This window comes from Trachypithecus francoisi, unplaced genomic scaffold (genome assembly GCF_009764315.1).
Source record: "Trachypithecus francoisi isolate TF-2019V2 unplaced genomic scaffold, Tfra_2.0 Lachesis_group11, whole genome shotgun sequence".
Classification (NCBI taxonomy): Eukaryota; Metazoa; Chordata; class Mammalia; order Primates; family Cercopithecidae; genus Trachypithecus; species Trachypithecus francoisi.
This window is the reverse complement of record NW_022681456.1, coordinates 65,260,540-65,280,180: the sequence shown is the minus strand read 5'-3', so window position 1 is coordinate 65,280,180 and position 19,641 is coordinate 65,260,540. Positions and strand designations below refer to the sequence as shown.

At 37.8% G+C, this 19,641-nt stretch overlaps 1 protein-coding gene and 1 long non-coding RNA gene across 5 annotated transcripts in view; both read left to right on the top strand.

Annotated features, from left to right (window-relative positions):
* Nucleotides 1-19,641, top strand: part of NUP107 (nucleoporin 107) — a 57,400-nt gene that overhangs the window by 26,619 nt on the left and 11,140 nt on the right. For 3 of the 4 annotated variants that reach the window (XM_033221328.1, XM_033221329.1, XM_033221330.1), the window contains exons 11-21: nt 372-450; nt 2,289-2,402; nt 6,278-6,368; nt 6,515-6,591; nt 8,356-8,415; nt 9,087-9,232; nt 9,350-9,398; nt 13,298-13,367; nt 14,067-14,185; nt 14,919-14,957; nt 19,179-19,329. In XM_033221328.1, the coding sequence (XP_033077219.1) occupies nt 372-450; nt 2,289-2,402; nt 6,278-6,368; nt 6,515-6,591; nt 8,356-8,415; nt 9,087-9,232; nt 9,350-9,398; nt 13,298-13,367; nt 14,067-14,185; nt 14,919-14,957; nt 19,179-19,329 (995 nt within the window). The remainder of the gene's footprint in view (nt 1-371; nt 451-2,288; nt 2,403-6,277; nt 6,369-6,514; nt 6,592-8,355; nt 8,416-9,086; nt 9,233-9,349; nt 9,399-13,297; nt 13,368-14,066; nt 14,186-14,918; nt 14,958-19,178; nt 19,330-19,641) is intronic. The other variant, XM_033221331.1, reaches the window with a different exon arrangement.
* LOC117089775 lies at nt 6,599-7,904 on the top strand. Its single transcript, XR_004439741.1, has 2 exons — nt 6,599-7,048; nt 7,365-7,904. It is a non-coding gene; the product is annotated as an uncharacterized LOC117089775 (long non-coding RNA).

Below are 19,641 nucleotides of genomic sequence, written 5' to 3'. Positions count from 1 at the left end.
CAAGACCCTATCTCAAAAAAAAAAAACAAAAAAAAAAAACACCATTAAGAAAATAAATGGGAGCAAGCCATAGACTGGGATGTGTAGTTCATAAAGAACTATAACTCAATAGTAAAAAGATAATCCTAGTAAAAAGGGCAAAAATTTGAACTGATACCTCACAAAACCAGATAGATGAATGGCCAGTAAGGACATGAAAAAGCCCTCAACATCATTAGTCATCTGAGCTAAAATGTACTTCTGTATTAAGAATTTTTGCATGTTTTTTCTGGGATTGTAGTCTTTCTTCCTTTGACTTAATTTGGTTTTTAAAAAATAGACCTATTAAAATTACCCCTTTAAAAAAATTTGGTACTTATTATTTCTTTCAGGGAAAATACTCTGCATACCTTAAAACAACGGCAGCTGACTTCTTACGTTGGAAGTGTTCGTCCGCTTGTCACTGAATTGGTAAATGTTCTTTGAAATGAAAGTTTCCTTCAAAGTTAACTGATTTTTTTTTCAGACTGAGAATTTTTTTCTCTTGGATCTTTGTTTTGGTTTTCTAAAGGTTTGCGTACACTAACATTTTACTGTAAAACAACTAAGTTGCATTGGAATCTGATGGAATATATTGAAACATATCTGTGACCTTTGAATTGTAAATAATAAGTTGTGGAAAGTGTACTTAACTTGCCAGCATTAAAAACAAATTAATTTTGGTCTTATCTTAAGATTTGACTCTGCCTATATAAGGTAGTGACTGACCTATGAAAGCTCTTTTCTGTTGAAAGCAAGTGAAAAAAAAACTAAAGCCTTATTAGTTTGAGGTTAGAATGGTTATTCTAGGATATGAGTAGTAGGAATAACAGTGGATTTGAAAAGAACTGAAGCTGAATTATTCTAGAAACAAAGGAATGAAGCTTTATGACAGGTAGGGCATGTGAAATGTTTATAGTGAAAAATGAGAGAAATAGGTAACAATTGAAAAAAACTTCTAGAATTCTGTTTAGTAACAAAATGGTTTTGATGAAAATTGGGAAAAAGAAAAAGAAAATTGTTTGGAAACTCCTCTTAACAGCTTAAAATTGATTGTAGCTAAATTACATTGTAGCAGGCAACAGCTGAAAATTATTTAATCTTACCAGCTGGAAAGTGGTGATTTCCTTTTGCCAGAAAGAGACCATGTTCCAAAATTGAATTATATGTTTGCAAAATATTTACGAAAGTAGCCAACTGATCTATTATGTATTCCATTTTCTGAATTGATATTCATATTACCATATACTAAGTAACATGTGGAGTAAGAATTAATTCCTTTCTTGAGTCACATTGAAATTGTTTTCAATTGGAAATCCATCATGTAGATCACGTGTGCTCTTTGCTGCTAAAGTGAGAACAACATATTATCCTAAATGCTTAGAAGCACATGAAAAAAAGGTAGGTAGAAATAACTGTTTTGGGGGATTTGTACTTATTAGAAATCTGTTTAAATTTTTTTTATTAGGCATTGGTGTGTTTTATATGGCATTAATCCCAAAATAGGTCTTAATGGGCCCTCTTCCCACACATTCTCAAAAAGTACCAGGTAAACACTTTGTAGTCACAGAACAGAAGGTTTTTGCTTTGTGTTCATGTTCTGTCTAGGTCTAATTCTGTTTAGACTTGACCATGTAGCTGCTATAACAGAGTGAAACTCAAGTCATCTCCTAGTGTAACCTGGGCTAGGATAGGCTAGTAGTATTTCTGCCTTGCCTGACTGAGGCATGCCCTTTGTGGGCCAACTGAGTATGTTTTAAGTGGGGAAGCAGACAACTGTGTGGCCATTTGGAACGCTTGTAATCTTGTGACAATTTCATTCCCTTTGTTACTTAGCTAAATTGAAACTGAATTTGTTTCAGCCAGGCGCAGTGGTTCAGACCTATAATCCCAGCACTTTGGGTGGCCGAGGTGTGCAGATCATGAGGTCAGGAGTTTGAGACCAACCTGGCCAACATGGTGAAACCCCGTCTATACAAAAAATACAAAAATTAGCTGGGCGTGGTGGTGTGTACGTATAATCCCAGCTACTCGGGAGGCTGAGGCAGGAGAATTGCTTGAACCTGGGTAGTGGAGGTTGTGGTGTGCTGAGATCATGCCACTGCACTCCAGCCTGGGTGACAGAACAAGACTCCATCTCGGAAAAGAAAAAAGAAAAAATGAATTTATTTGTATATAAACTCAGGATAGGTTTATCATCTCTTGATGACATGTAAAATGTATGTAAGTATAAAGGATTTATGGTTGATGATGACTTTTTTTTCTTACAGGATCCTGATGCTCCCATAAGACAGAAAATGCCACTTGATGATCTGGATAGAGAAGATGAAGTTAGATTACTCAAATATCTCTTCACGCTAATCCGTGCTGGAATGACAGAAGAGGTCAGTCATGTATACCCTTCTTGTCTAATTTCAAAAAGTCATAGACTCTGAGTTGGAAGAGATTTTTGTGGCTGCCTAGTATGCCTTCTTAATGTAGTAATTCCAATCGTGGTATTTCTAGATCTAACTTCCTGTTCGAACATTTCCAGTGATAAGGCACACGTAACTTGTGAAAACAATGTAATGTAGTTTGTACAACTCTAATTAATAGAAAATTATTTATGACAAGTCATACTTTTCTTCCCCATATTGCACTGCATACTCTAAGTATATCCCCATTATGTATTTTTTTGTTCCGTTTGGGATTTTTGTTTTTGTTTTTGTTTTGTTTGAGACCATGTATTGCCATGTTGCCCAGCCTCATCTGGAACTTCAGGCCTTAAGTGACCCTCCTGCCTTGACCTTAAAAAGTGTTGGGATTATAGGCATGGGACACTGCACCTGGCCCAATCTCCTTTAATTTTTTTTTTTTTTTTCTTTCTTTTTTTTTTGAGATGGGATCTCACTGTCACCTAGACTGGAATGCAGTGACATAATCACGGCCCACTGCAGTCCTTACCTCCCAGGCTCAAGCCCTGCCTCAGCCTCCTGAGTAACTGGGACTACAGGTACATGCCACTATGCCCAGCTAACTTTTTTATTTTTTGTAGAGACAGAGTCTCAATATGTTGGTCCAGGCTGATCATGAACACCTGGGCTCAAGTGATCTTCCTGCATTGGCCTTCCAAAGTGCTGGGATTGCAGGCATGAGCCACTGCACCTGACCCAATCTTCATTATTTCTAATGCTGACTTTTCAGAGTTTAGAATAAACCTAACCCTAATTCTAGGTGATACTATTTAGGCACTTGAAGGCTACAGTGGCTCTCAAACTTCTTCCTTTTAACCTTACCTTTTAAAAATGTGTGTGATAGTTAATATCTTATATGTAGAATGATAAGTATCTAATTGGACAGTTTACCAGATGGCTCTTTAGGTGAGGTAGTGTGATGTGTAGGAGTTTCAGGCTTCAGTATTATGTTGTACTTGGTTTACAGTACTTTTTGCAGTGGTCTTTAGATAGAGTCTATGTTAGTTCAAAGTGTTGTTTGTTCTCTTCTATGTTATCAACCATAAGCATATATTAATTTCTTATGTAATTTCTTACAGTAATAATTTCTTACAGTAATAAATCTTGGTTTATTAAGCATCATTCTTACTGTTTTTATTAAGAAAAGAAGTTGGCCAGGCACAGTGACTCATGCCTGTAATTTCAGTATTTTGGGGAGACCACGGCAGGAGGATCACTTGATGCCAGGAGTTTGAGACCAGCCTGGGCACCACAGCAAGACCCTGTCTCTATTATTAAAATATTTTAAATTAAAAAAGTTGATACCATGTATTTGTTTATTCAGAAAATATATAAATCCCAGCCACTCTGCTAGACAGTGTGCAAGATACTAGAAATTGCTATAGTAAACAAGGGATTTATTTTATTTATTTATTTATTTGTTTGTTTATTTATTTATTTATTTTTTGTAGAGACGGAGTCTCACTCTGTCGCCCAGGCTGGAGTGCAGTGGCGTGATCTCGGCTCACTGCAACCTCCACCTCCCGGGTTCAAGCAATTCTCCTGCCTCAGCCTCCCAAGTAACTTGGACTACAGGCACATGCCTCCACGCCCGGCTAATTTTTTGCATTTTAGTAAAGACGGGTTTTCACCGTGTTGCCCAGGCTGGTCTCAAACTCCTGAGCTCAGGCAATCCGCCTACCTCAGCCTCCCAAAGTGCTAGGATTACAGGCATGAGACACTGCACCCGGCCATGGGATTTATTTTAAAAAACAAAAATACAGTCATATTATTGAAGGCTCAAAAAACAGAAATTCTCAAGGTCTCACTAGCTTTATAAAAACCACAGATAGTGAGCTTTTTGTTTTTAATTATAGCGCTTTTTCTTTTGTCTTCCTTTTTAGGATAGTTGCAGTCATAGTATACATTCAAGTTTTTTCCCTCTTTTTTAATAGTAATTTGAGATTAAATTTACATACCATATAATTCACCCATTTCAAGTGACACCATTCATGTTGTGAATTGTATAATATATATTGAATTATATAACAAAATTTGCCATTTTAATCATTTAAGTGTGCAGTTCAGTGGCATTCATTACATTAACAGTATTGGGAAACCATCACCACTGTCTGTTTCTAAAACTTTTTCATCAACCCAAATACAAACTGTAACCATTATATGCAGTAACGCCTCATTCTCTTCTTCCCTCAGCCCCTGTAACCTCTAATCTACTTACTGTCTCTATGATGTATAGGTGGAATCATACAATGTGCTTTTGTGACTATCTTATTTCACTTAGCATAATGTTTTCAATATTATATATTGAGTTTTTATCCTGCCTTTTTAAGATACCCTATCAAAACATTTTTCCATGTTAATTCCTACATAACTCTCATAGATTTTAAAGGCTGCAAGTTCAGAATAATGTTAGGGGTATGATATTCTTTAACTGGTTGTATTAATCAGGCTTTCTGGGTTCAAGTGATAGAAAGCCAACCTAAGTTACTTTATGCTTACAAGAGGAGAATTCATTGACTCATGGAAGTGGTAAGTATAGAAGGTATAGCTGGCTTTCAGCAGGATCCAGGGACTCCAAAGATATCACTAGGATACTGTCTGTTTCCAAGACCCATAGCTCTACCCTTCTCTCTGTGCCTTCATTCCCAGGAAGCTACTCCCCATGTTTTATCAGAGATGGATACGAGAAGCTCCAAGCTTACATCCTCCTGCCAGCTAGCAATCTCAGTTAAAGGAGTATATTTTCTTTCCCAGTATCTCCAGCAAGAGTCCTGATGGAGAATCTTGCTATAGCTCACATCCCTAACCTTAGAGTTCTGGAATGGGATCAGGCGTATCCAAAACATAGGAGCTAAGAATGGGGAAAAGGTGATTCCCTAAAGGGATGATGGAACAACAAACATATATTTACCTTACTGGTATATAAACACATTTACTTACTGACTTATTGGTCAGGTTGAACATGCAGTATCATCAGTGGAGTAAATGAGCAGTAACAGCCTTGTCATTAGAGACTGTTTTTGTAGTAGTTTTTCATGAATCAGAGGTCATCAACCTCTTTAACCCCATTTGTTTCTAGCAGAATTAAATGCCAGTGGGTGCCATGGGAACCTATTGTTAAGCCTAAAGTCAAATAGAAAAGGGATTTTTTAGAAATAAAAACAGGGCCAGGTATGGTGGCTCACACCTGTAATCCCAACACGTTGGGAGGTTGAGGTGGGGGGATCCCTTCAGTCCAGAAGTTCGAGACCAGCCTGGGCAATATAATGAGACTCTATCTCTGCAAAAAATTTTTAAAAAGAAAGAAAAATAAAGGCAGAGGCCACAGAAAGACATGCATATGCTTTAAAAATAGAATACCATTTTAATTTATTTATTTATTTATCGAGACAGGGTGTCACTCTGTCACCCAGGCTGGAGTGCAGTGGCGCAATCTTGGCTCACTGCAACCTCTGCCTCCTGGGTTCAAGTGATGCTCCTGCCTCAGCCTCCCGAGTAGCTGGGATTACAGGTGCCCGCCACTACGCCAGGCTAGTTTTTCTATTTTCAGTGGAGACGGGGTTTCACCATGTTGGCCGGGCTCACCTGGAACTCCTGACCTCAGGTAATGCACTTGCCTTGGCCTCCCGAAGTGTTGGGATTACAGGCATGAGCCACCGCACCCGGCCAGAATACCATTATTAACTACCTACATCCATCCCTTGTAACATTTGTTCCATAAGTTATCTAAGCTTGTCATATAGTGGTTATACTTTACTATAAAGCACCCGGGTTATTGGACTGACTGCTTTTTCTTGTTTCTTAAGGCACAACGACTCTGTAAACGCTGTGGTCAAGCATGGAGAGCTGCAACACTTGAAGGCTGGAAACTGTACCATGACCCTAATGTTAATGGAGGTATTTTAGTAGATTTTATTTTGACAGTTGAGGACAAAGGCATTTCGCTCTAAATGCCAATCTTTGTGAACTATAGCTTCTCTTTTTAGAAAGGATTGTAATAAGGTTTCATTTTAAACCAGAAATTTTCTTTTACTGTTTTATAGGAACAGAATTAGAACCTGTTGAAGGGAATCCATATAGACGCATTTGGAAAATAAGTTGCTGGAGAATGGCAGAAGATGTAAGATAAATAAAATATTCAGTGATACTGTTTTTAACTCCAATTAATTGAAAGCCTATTCAGGGGCTATGAAACATTGAAAGTAGTGTAAAACTGGTTTTAAAGAACTTCCAATTAAACTGAGGAATAGGCTTAACAACTTATCAGAATTATTAAAACACTGTGTACTAAGAATTAAACATTGATATAAGGCAGAAATGTAAAGGAGGTACCAAATGAATTCAGAGAAAAAGTACTGGACTAAAGCTTAAAGCTGGCTTCCCTAAGGAAAGAATTGAATTGAACTTTTAAAACTTAATAGGATTTGTATTTTTGGGAATGAAAAACAAGAGGAAGAAATTCTAGGTAGGATACATAGATTGGGAAACTCAAAGTAAGGTAGGTCTACCAGGTTGGAGTAGAATGCTCATAAAGGAAATACTGTCAGTTCTGTTGTAACATGACATAGGTATTCAAAGTCACCACAATAGGCTGGGCTCGGTGGCTCAAGCCTGTAATCCCAGCACTTTGGGAGGCCGAGACGGGTGGATCACAAGGTCAGGAGATCGAGACCATCCTGGCTAACACGGTGAAACCCCGTCTCTACTAAAAAATACAAAAAACTAGCTGGGCGAGGTGGCGGGCGCCTGTAGTCCCAGCTACTCGGGAGGCTGAGGCAGGAGAATGGCGTGAACCCAGGAGGCGGAGCTTGCAGCAGTGAGCTGAGATCCGGCCACTGCACTCCAGCTTGGGTGACAGAGCGAGACTCCGTCTCAAAAAAAAAAAAAACAAAGTCACCACAATGTGCAGCATTGTACGAAAACCCCACAGGACTTACAGGAAAATGGAGTTAAGAGAAAAATACTCAAAAACTTCATTAGTGATATGTAAAGTAATAAAAAGTTAATAAAAATGGTAGCACAGTTTTACATCTGTCAAACAGTTTTAAAAATACATAAATACTACAACAAATATGGCACTTTACCTTAAAAAAGGCCCAAAGTTTGCTTGTGGAATTGGATGTCAGGGTGGTAGAAGCTTTAGCGCAGATAGCAGAAGTGTTTTTGAGAAGATCAGCATGGCAATGGCAAAATATACTTAAAATTAGATGGACAAAAGGCTGAGAAAGTAATTAGGAGCCTGTCAGAATTATTTGGACACTAAGTCATAAAGGTCTGACCTAGGATGGTATTGATGGGAATGGAAAGGAAGGAAGAGACACTGGTAGGAGCAGTGATTAGAAACAGAAGGCAGAGGTGGACTCAGTTATGCAGTAAGAGTCTCTGAAGTCTCTTGTTTGGATGATAAGAAAACTGGAAATACCAAAAGTAAAATGAGGAATTAGTTAGTTCTACATAGGAATTAGATGCAAACTAATGTATGCCTTGTTTTGATGTTGTACATAGGTCAATATCAGAGAGTATCAGGTCAATATCAGAGAGTATCAGGTATTGAGAAACATTCTAGGAGAAAATAACTATATAGGTTGTATCTGGAATAAAATTTGATTTTAAATATTCAAAGCATCTACTAGAGTTGGATCTGCTTTCACCCGATATTTGGCATTTAAATGTTTTACTTTTTTTCTCCAGATCTCAGCATTGATTATTTCATCACACTGAAGTTCTTCCTTATTATTACCCCACTAGATCTTTCACTAAAGTTTAAAAACTGTCAAGTGAATAGGTTCAGTCTAGAAGAGATTGCAAGATTCCACATTATGAGGAAAATTGACATACTAAGAAAAACAGTATTTCAAATTTGTTTATATTCGTTGTGTTTTAGGAGCTTTTTAATAGATACGAGAGAGCAATTTATGCAGCTTTAAGTGGGAATCTTAAGCAGGTATGCAATCTGTTTTAATGTTTACATTTTTTCTGTGGAATAAAATTAAATACATAAAATATTCTAACAATTGTATATAACAAATATAAACTTAAGTGTATACGCTTAAGTATGTACGTACATACTTAAGTGTAACAATGATAGAGATAATCATAAATGAGATAGTGACTCGTTGTGCTTAATTTGATGTATCCCATAACATACATGGTGTTTTAATGAATGAAATCAGATTTCAGTTTTTAACTAAGAATTGTAAATTTAACTCCAACACACATTTATTGATGACTTAAAATACTCATAGCTGTATGCAGAAATGTGCCAGAAAGGCACAGTGAGTCCTTGTGTTGTCTTACATACGCATGTTTTTCTCACAATCCACTACTCCCTACATATTATAGCTATCTTTAGGGATACTACACTAATCAGTTGAAATGTCATATCAGCCTGGAAAACATGTTGTTGTTAACAGTATGAAAAAATCTGAACAGTTCAAACATCTTACAAGATGTAGTTGGCGGGGGAAAGCTTATTTGGCATAATTTTTTTTTAAATCTGCCATGTTTTATATCATGATAAAGTGATTTTATAGTCTGTATCATTGGATGTAATTGCTTTTCCTTTCTTTTCTGTTGAATATGTCTATATGTTTCTGTTTTGTAATGGGGAAAAAGCTGCTTCCTGTCTGTGACACCTGGGAAGACACAGTTTGGGCCTACTTCCGGGTGATGGTGGACAGTCTGGTAGAACAGGAGATTCAGACATCGGTAGCAACTCTGGATGAAACTGAAGAACTCCCTAGAGAATATGTGGAAGCAAAGTGAGTTTGTTGGATTGTTTTGAGTCATGGTGATTTGTAGCATGCTCTTTGATGTTTCATTTTACAGCCCTTTTTCATATTATTAATATTATTCTTTTCCTGTTGTTTCTTTTGAAGCTGGACCTTAGAAAAGGTTTTTGAGGAACTTCAAGCTACAGATAAAAAGGTAAATGTTAATAGGAATATGTTAGACATCTGGAATAGGAAACAGTGTTATTCTGTTGTGCACTGTAGCTGAAAGGAAAAAGGTGGAACTTTCTCCCTTTTTCTCACCTATTAAAATAAGAATCATTCTTTGAAAGGAAGAAACTCAGTTACATAAATGATACATCATTTTTAGTTTTTTGTTTAGGATTAATTTCATCTACGTATATGCACATAAGCTATATTTATTCCTTTTTTAAAATTTAAAATACATTATGGAAAATTATTAAGACTTTATTTTCCTAGATCTTAAAATCTAATATTTTCTAAAAATTATATTATTTTAAAAATGCTTAAACAACTGTAGTAATATTGTATGTACTTGTAACAGTAAAATAATTTAAGAATGTATAAATAAAATCTTTATAGTAATATCTACCCCTTTATGGTTATTCCCCTGAGATGATAAAACATACTGATATGTATCCTTCTGTCTTTCTCTCCATGATCTTACAACTATGTGTAAATAACATAGATATTCCAATTTAGAATTTTGATTTTTGTGTTTTTCACATTGTACCACATATATTACTCTATAGCTTGATTTTTTTTCATTTAATGATAATCTCCAAGTTAGTTTATTCATTTTCACTTAACCTTATTCTTCTTAATAAATAATGTTCTTTAGAATAATGTATGATTTATTTCAATCATTCCCCTTTGGGTAATATTTAGATTATTTCTAGTGCTGTAATGAACTTAAGTGTGTGTGTACTTAGCTACTAGTCCTTCTATTTCTTTGGGATAAGTTTCCTGAAAGCAGGGTTACTGGGTTAAGGAGTATAAATAAGTATATGCTTTATACATTGTATATACGTATATACAGTGTTTCTGAATGAATTCTCTGAAGACAGCACATTTGATACCTTAAAAATATATACAATAGCTGGGCGTGGTAGCTCAAGCCTGTAATCCCAGCAGTTTGGGAGGCCGAGACGGGCGGATCACAAGGTCAGGAGATCAAGACCATCCTGGCTAACACTGTGAAACCCCGTCTCTACTAAAAAATACAAAAAAACTAGCCGGGCGAGGTGGCGGGCGCCTGTAGTCCCAGCTACTCGGGAGGCTGAGGCAGGAGAATGGCGTAAACCCGGGAGGCGGAGCTTGCAGTGAGCTGAGATCCAGCCACTGCACTCCAGCCTGGGCGACACAGCGAGACTCCGTCTCAAAAAAAAAAAGAAAAGAAAAAAAAATACATATATATATATATACACATACATACAATAAAAATAAATAAAAAGACCAGGTTTGGTGGCTCACGTCTGTAATCCCAGCACTTGGGAGGCCAAGATGGGAGGATCACTTGAAGCCAGGAGTTTAGACCAGCCTGGGCAGCATAGCAAAACTTCGTCTCTAAAACAAAAATTAGCTGGGTATGGTGGTGCACCCACTTGTAGTCCCACTTCCTCCAGAGGCTGAAGTGGGAGGATCATGGCTTCAGTGAGCTGTGATTGTACTACTGCATGGGAGCCCAGGAGGTCATGGCTTCGGTGAGCTCTCGTTGCACTACTGCACTTCAGCCTGGGCAACAGAGCAAGGTCCTGTCTCAAAGAAAAAAGAAAAATTAAATAGGTAGGTAGGTAGGTAAAGAAACATTTTGAAATGGATGCCGCATGCCTGTAACCCCAGCTACTTGGGAGCCTGAGGCAGGAGAATCGCTTGAACCCAGGAGGTGGAGGTTGCAGTGAGCCAAGATCGCAACATTGCACTCCAGCCTGGGCAGCAAGAGCGAAACTCTGTCTCAAAAAAAAAAAAGAAAGAAAAAGAAAATTGAAATGGAAAAATAATGTATTACCTGGTTGTGGCAGTTAATTCATACTTCCACAAGTAATTTATTGAATTATACATTCTTATCAGCCTTAAATGTCACACTTTTTATGTTTTGCCAGTCCATCAGAATAGGTGGGAAGTAATCTTGCTATTCTACTCACATTTTTCTTGTCTGTTCATAAGGCTGAGCATGTTTCCTTATGTTTATTGACCATTTGCGAATTTTTTGTTCATATCTTTTAGCTATTTTTCTTTGGAGTTTTATATTTTTCTTATTATTACATGGGAGCACTTGATATAGTAAGGAAATTAATGCTTTTTCTGTCAAGTATTTATTACCAGTCTATTATTTTGGAGATTCTAGCTAATGAAATAAAACAAGAAAATTAAGAAACAGATATAAATACTAGAAAGGGAAGAACATTTACATATGATAAAAATATTAGTCTAGAAACTTAAATCTCAGTAAGTTACTAGAATTAATAAGAGAATTTGTTAAAGTAGCTAGATACAAGACAAAGTTTTTTTTTAAAAGTCAGTCTTTCTTACTTGTTACAACTATTTAGAAAAGGATTTAGTACCCCCTCACCAAAAGTTCCATTTAAATGAGTGACCAAAACTAAAGAGATCTAGGAATAAAAAATTAATCTAGGGTTTCAAGCCCTTCATTTAAAAAACTATAGAATCTTACTAAAGGACATAAAATAAGACATAAATAAATAGATATATCATGTTCCTGGATGAGAGCCTTTAATATAAATGTCACTCATTCCAGAATTAGCATAAAAACCTAATGCTGTGGGGTATTACTTCTGGACAGAAAATTGTCAAGTAAGAGAATAATTGAGAATGGGAAGAGCATTTTGAAAAAGAACAATAGGCTGGGTTTGATGACTCACACCTCTAATCCCAGCAGTTTTGGAGGCTGAAGCAGGAGGATCACTTGAGCTCAGGAGTTCAAGACCAGCCTGGACAACATGGCAAAACCCATCTCTACAAAAGAATTTTAAAAATTAGCCAGGTGTGGTGGCATGCTTCTGTAGTCCTAGCTTCTCAGGAGGCTGAGGTGGGAGGATCACCTGAACCCAGGGAGGTAGAGGCTGTAGTGAGCCATGATTGCACCACTGCACTCCAGCCTGGGCAACAGAGTGAGACTCTGTCTCAAAAACAAACAAACAAACAAAAAATCACACTCAAAAGGAAAAAAAATAGAGGGTACTTGCCTTACTCAATAATAAAACTTAATATGAAGATACAACAAAACAGTATAGAACTGACATGAAAATACATAGATGAGTGGAACACAAAGTCCAAACTAGATCCAAGTATATATGACAACTTAACAGATGTCAGAGGTGACCTTTCATTTCAGAGGGAAAGGGGTGGCTTATTTAAATAAATGGTGCTGGCATAATTGGATTTCCATCCAAAGAAAACAAAGCTAGATCCTACCTCATGCCATGTAACTAAAATAAATTACAGATAGAGCAAAGGTTTGAATGTAAAAATGAATAAATGCTGAAAGAATATTTAGACAGCCAACTAAATAAAAATTGAAATATGTTTGACAACAAAAAATGAACTACATTCTTCAAAAAAATCAAGCTGCAAGTAAGTTAGAAAAGGTTTTCTGTACTCTGTACCTGATCACTATTTTGTTTTTTTTCACCCTTGGTGCCATGTACAGAAGAGAATACTCAAAGAATACTTTCAAGTACTGCTGCTCGTGTTGAAAGAAATCTTAATAGTTTTTTTTGCTTAGATCACATGAGTTCTTCCTTTCTGGTCCACCATGTGTAGTGCCAAGGATAGGAACAAAAGTTTAATACCATTGAGAGATTAAATTGTTATAACATAGGTCTCTACTTTCAAAGATGCTTTTCAGTTCTGGATTTGTAAGCTATGAGTATATTCCAAAGGCAGTATCCTTTCCATGTTTTATTTTGTTTTGATCTTTCTAAGGCCCTTTATTTCCAACTTTTTCTTTTTATATGTTCTTTCAAAAGTTCTAACATTTTTAGTTTAACAATGAATATATACTACAGAATGACCACTAGAAGATTTATGGAAAATTAAAAACTTTTTTTTCAGAGAGTTCTGGAAGAGAATCAAGAACATTATCATATAGTTCAAAAGTTTCTTATCCTGGGAGACATTGATGGTAAGATATGGTTTTATTTTACTTTGTGTTTTTTTTGTTTTGTTTTATTTTTTTTGAGACAAAGTCTCACTCTGTCACCCAGACTGGAGTGCAGTAGCGCAATCTCAGCTCACTGCAACCTCTGTCTCTTGGGTTCACAAGATCCTCCAGTCTCAGCCTCATGAGTAACCGGGGTTACAGGTGTGCACTGCTATGCCTGGCTAAGTTTTGTATTTTTAGTAGAGACGGGGTTTCACCGTGTTGGCCAGGCTGGTCTCCAACTCCTGACCTCAGGTGATCTGCCCTCCTTGGCCTCCTAAAGCGCTATATGTTATAGACATTGTATTACAGGCATGAGCGACTGCACCCAGCCAGTTTTATTTTACTCTTTATGAGTTCTTCATTGTCTTATAGTAATTTTTTAAAGTTATCCAAACAATGCATGTGACTTACCATATCTTTTAATCTTGCTAAATATTGACCTATTTGAATGCAACTATTTACTTTATGTGAGAGGTGACCTTTCATTTGGTTTTTATAAAATAAAGTTTGGATTGAACCCAGACTCTGTTTAAGAGGGTGTAGAGTTATATCATGGCTATTAATTATGAGACAGTGACTTTAAAGCACTATAGGAGTGAAGTAAATATTCTTGGTAATGTTTATTTTTTTCTTTTGATTTTATTCCTATCGTTGAATCTTCACTTTAATGGCTTGTAGGTTTGATGGATGAGTTCAGCAAATGGCTTTCCAAAAGCAGAAACAATCTACCTGGACACCTCCTTCGCTTTATGACTCACCTCATTTTGTTTTTCCGTACTCTGGGACTACAGACCAAGGTATATAAAAATGAACGATTTCTTCTTCTCTGTAATGTTGATGCTATATACCTATTGTCAAGAAAATACTACTTTTTTTGTTATTGTTTTCTAGAAATGGTGATAAGGAATCAAAAGTCTTATATAGTCTTGTATAGTCACTCAATGATAACTCACTGAGAGTGGCCCTTTAGGGTTCTACTCTGTGGCCACAGAATGCTGTTGGCTAACTGATTTTTAATAGATTCATAATTTTATCCTTGTCTGTACCCAGCTTTAAATCAACCAGCTAAGCTAACTAAACAAAGTGAGTTCTATGTGAGATTTTAAAACTTTGTTGGTTGTTGTTTTGTTGCTTTTTTTCTAAAAAGGAAGATAACATTTTGGTCAGAGTACATGTAGAAAGTGAATGATAAAGTAGTTGAAAGCTTGGGCTTTGGAGTAAGAGTCCTGAGTTTATACCCTTATTCAGCAGCTTCTATCTGTGTAACTCTGGGTAAATAAAACTTCCCTGGTCTTAATTTCATCCTCTGTAAAATGTGAACAATAATAGTAACTACCCAAAAAGAGTTATGGTAAGGTTAAATCAGGCAGTAGATGAATTTTGGTAAGCACTTAGCTTGGTGTATACTTACTGCTCAGTGGTAAACATTACAATTATTGAATTATTTAATAGTGAAATTTGTATTAAAAATTATATTACTCTTTCATATAAGCAGTTGTATTTATAATTATGTCTTTTTTTCCTACGAAGGAAGAAGTTTCTATTGAAGTTTTAAAGACATACATACAGGTAAACTTTGAGAACCTACAACCTGATTGTTTTTTACTATTTTAATGAAAACAAAACTCAGAATGATACTATTTTAATTCTCAATGGTAAGAAAGCATCAGAATCCATAAGTGATCTTTTAATTATCAGCACAGTTGACCTTTGAACAATGCAGGGATTAGGAAAACAACCCACCCGCCCTGCACAATAAAAAATTCACTATAACTTTTGACTCCCCAAAAACTTAATTACTGGTACCCTACCGCTGACCAGAAATCATACCAATAACATAAACACACAATTAACACATTTTGTGTATTACATGTATTATATATAGTCATCCCCTCAGTATACTTGGGGGACTGGCTCCAGGACCCCCACATATAACAAAATCTTTGTATACTCATGTCCCACAGTTGGCCCTGCAGAACCTGCATATATGAAAAATCTGCCTTCCATATTTGCAGATTTCACATCCAGATAATACTGTATTTTCTAAGTTGAGTTGAAAAAAATTTGTGCATAAGTGGACCTGCACAGTTCAATCCCGTGTTGTTCAAAGCTGAACTGTACTGTATTATTACAATAATGTAAGCTAGAGAAAAGAAAACATTACTAAGAAAATCATAAGAGGCTTGGCGAGGTGGCTCATACCTGTAATCTCAATACTTTGGGAGGCAGAGGCGGGAGGATTGCTTGAGTCCAGAAGTTTGAGATCAGCCTGGGCAACATAGGGAGACCCCTCTCTCTACTACAAAAAATGTTTTAAAATTAGCCGGGCACAGTGGTTCATATCTATAAACCCAGCTACTCGGGAGGCTGAGGCAGGAAGATTGAGTGAGCCCAGGAGTTGGAGGTTGCAGTGAGCTATGATCTCAACACTGCCTCCAGCTGGGTGACAGAGTGAGAACATCTGAAAAAAAAAAACCAATCAGGCCAGGCATGGTGGCTTGTGCCTGTAATCCCAGCACTTTGGGAAGCCGAGGTGGGTGGATCACTTGAGCCTAGGAGTTCGAGACTAGCCTGGGCAACAGTGAAAACCTGTCCTTTTTTTTTTTTGAGACAGGGTGTCACACTGTCAACCGGGCTGGAGTGCAGTGGCACGATCTTGGCTCACTGCAGCCTCTACCTCCCAGGTTCAAGTGGTTCTCCTGCCTCAGCCTCCTGAGTATCTGGGATTAAAGGCGTCCGCCACCATGCCTGGCTAATTGTATTTTTAGTAGAGATGGGGTTTCATTATGTTAGCCAGGCTGATCTTGAACGCCTGACCTCATGATCCACCCTCCTCGGTCTCCCAAAGTGCTGGGATTACAGGCATGAACCACCACACCTGGCCTGTTAAAAAAAGAATAAATAATAAAAATCATAAGGAAGAGAAACTTCATTTATAGTACTATACTGTACCCGTTAATACTGTAAGTTTATGTTGTCTGTTTACAAGATGAATTGTCTGTTTGAAATGGACAACCACAGTTACAGACCTCAATCTACGGTATATCAAGCAATTCACCTTTTTCTTGTAATCTCATGACTTTTCTCTGCTTCTTGGGAGAACTTCCAGTATCAGTACTGGCACTTTGTATGGCTCTCATGCTGTTAAGGGTTTATAGTATTGCACTAAAAAAATAGGAGACCTGGGAAAGATTACTTTTTATTGCAGTGTGCAACTGAAGAGACCAGCTACTCTTCAGAGATGATTAGCATCACATGGCATTTTAAATGGATACTCACAGCACTTGAACTCACCCCAGTAGTGGCAGGAAGTAGCTATAAAATTATTACAGTAGTATAGTACCTACTGATTTGTTTTTCTAAGACCACCAGAGTGAGCACAAAAGAACCAGCGAGTAGGCAAGGCTAGGAGCAAAACTGCAAATTTATTTTTTGGTCACCTAGCTTCAGGGAAGAAGGTGTGGAGGGTGAGGTCTGTCGGCCTCCGGCAAAAGAGGCCGAGAGAGTCGCCCGGTGGAGCTCTTGGGCGGAGTTCCTGATGCAGTCCCCACAGGAGTTGGGGGCTGAGGAAGTCCGCACGGCGCGCCTGCCGGGAGCGGCTTTTCTGGGAGTGGGAGGGCAATAGGCGGGGCATGGGCGTGTTGGGGGGCGTTCCGTAGGTGAGGCCAGGTAAATCTTGGTCTCTTCGGATTGACGTCACCTGGCGCATGCCCGGTTGATCTGCAACTTCCCGGGCGCCGGCTACATTTTCGCGCGCGCGGGAGAAGTTGGTGATGAAGAACCCAGAAGTGCGCCATCTTGCCTCCGTTTGTCCAAACACCTACTACAGTTAGTTTTATGCAGTTATGATTTAATATGGCATCTGTATGCTTGTTTACATTTCTCTAGACCACAATGTATGGTCTGCAAATGTATATGTATGTTTTGATAAATTTTAACTTTTTATAATAGATTCATATATATTTTATAGTGGTAAGTGATAAAGTAAACCAGAATCTACATATAATGGATTTATGACATACCTAGTTTTTTTTGTTTTGTTTTGTTTTGTTTTTTGTGTTTTTTGTGTTTTTTTTTTTTTTTTTTTGTGAGATGGAGTCTCACTTTGATGCCCAAGCTGGAGTGCAGTGGCATGATCTTGGCTCACTGTCACTGCAACCTCTGCCTCCCAGGGGTCAAGCGATTCTCTGGCCTAGCCTCCCAAGTAGCTGATATTACAGGCGTGCACCACCACGCCTGGCTAATTTTGTATTTTTAATAGGGACAGGGTTTCACCACGTTGGCCAGACTAGTCTCAAACTCCTGACCTCAGGTGATCCACCAGCCTCGGCCTTCCAAAGTGCTGGGATTACAGGTGTGAGCCACCTCACCCGGCCTACCTAGCTTTTTCTTAATTTACTCAGTATTTCTAGGCTATTACTTTGTTTGTGAGTCTTTTTTTTTTTTTTTTTTTTTGGAAACGGAGTCTCACTCTCTCGCCCAGGCTGGAGTGCAATGGCGCAATCTTAGCTCACTGTACCCTCTGCCTCTCAGGTTCAAGTGTGAGTTTTTTTCAAATTATCACAAATCTCCAAAAAATGTTCTAATATATATATAATATATTTAAATTAATGTATTTATTTATTTAGAGATAGGATATTGTTCTGTCACCCAGGCTAGAGTTGACTGGCTAGATCATAGCCTATTGTAACCTCAGACTCGTGGGCTCAAACAGTCTTCTCCCCTCAACCTCCCAAGTAGCTGGTATTATAGACACATGCCGCCACCATGGCCAGCAAACTTATTTTTTATTTTTCTTTGTAGACACTAGGTCTCACTATGTTGGCCAGGCTAATCTCAAACTCCTGGCCTCAGGTGATACTACCTTTTTTTTGAGAGAGAGAGTCTCACTGTCACCCAGGCTGGAATGTGGAGTGCAGTGGCATGATCTCAGCTCACTGCAACCCACCTCCCAGGTTCAAGTGATTCTCCTGCCTCAGCCTCCTGAGTAGCTGAGATTACAGGCATGTTCCACCATGCCTGGCTAATTTTTGTATTTTAGTAGAGACAGGGTTTCATCTTGTTGGCCAGGCTGGTCTCGAACTCCTGGCCTTAGGTGATCTCCCTGCCTCAACATCCCAAAGCCTGCCACTTTGGCCTCCCAAAGTGCTGGGATTACAGGTAGGAGCTACCAGGCCTGGTCTCAAGTGATACTTCTGCCTCAGCCTCCCAAAGTACTGGAATTACAGGCGTGAGCCACCATACCCAGCCAATTTTCCAATATATTTATTGGAAAAAATCCACTTATAAGTGGACCCACACAGTTCAAACTTATGCTGTTTAAGAGCCAACTGTACTCACTTTTGGAATTTAAAATTATTCTAGGCTGGACACAGGGGCCCATGCCTATAATCCCAGTACTTTAGGAGGCCAAGGTGGGCAGATAACTTGGGCCCAGGAGTTTGAGACCAGCCTGGGTAGCATAGTGAAAAGCTGTATCTACTAAAAAAATACAAAAAATTAGCAGGGCGTGGTGGCATGCACCTGTAGTCCCACCTACTCGGTAGGCTGAGGTGGGAGGATCACCTGAGCCCGGGAGACAGGTTGCAGTGAGCCATGACCATGCCACTGTACCCCAGCCTGGGTGACAGAGTGAGACCCTGTCTCAAACAAATAAATAAATATAAAATAAAATTATTCTGTTAGCAACACAAATCCACATCTGTATGAACCTTTCCTGAATACATTTGAAATTTTGAAGTAAATTTTTTATTTTATTATGACATACTTTGATCTTTTTCTATTTTTTAGCTTTTAATAAGAGAGAAACATACAAATCTCATAGCATTTTATACCTGTCATTTGCCTCAAGACCTAGCTGTTGCCCAGTATGCATTATTTTTGGAAAGTGTTACAGAATTTGAACAGCGCCACCATTGCCTGGAGTTGGCTAAAGAAGCAGGTAAAAATGGTTGAAAAGTTTGTCTTTTGGCCTTTGTAGGCAAATATTCATTTTGGCCTTTGTAGGCAAATACTCATTTTGGCTGTAGTAACATTTATCCTTCTAGTTTTAAATCTTATTTCTGTTGAGGGGAAAAAAGGAATAAAATTTTCAGGGAATTTTTGTTTTAGGACTAAAGTTACTTATGCTGTAACTCATATAAAATATCTTTTAATTTTGGCATTTTCTTTTGTATAAATATCTTTCATATTTTACATATTTTATTTTAAGGAATTATTGTTCCAAATTTACTGAATCATTATGACTGTTTAG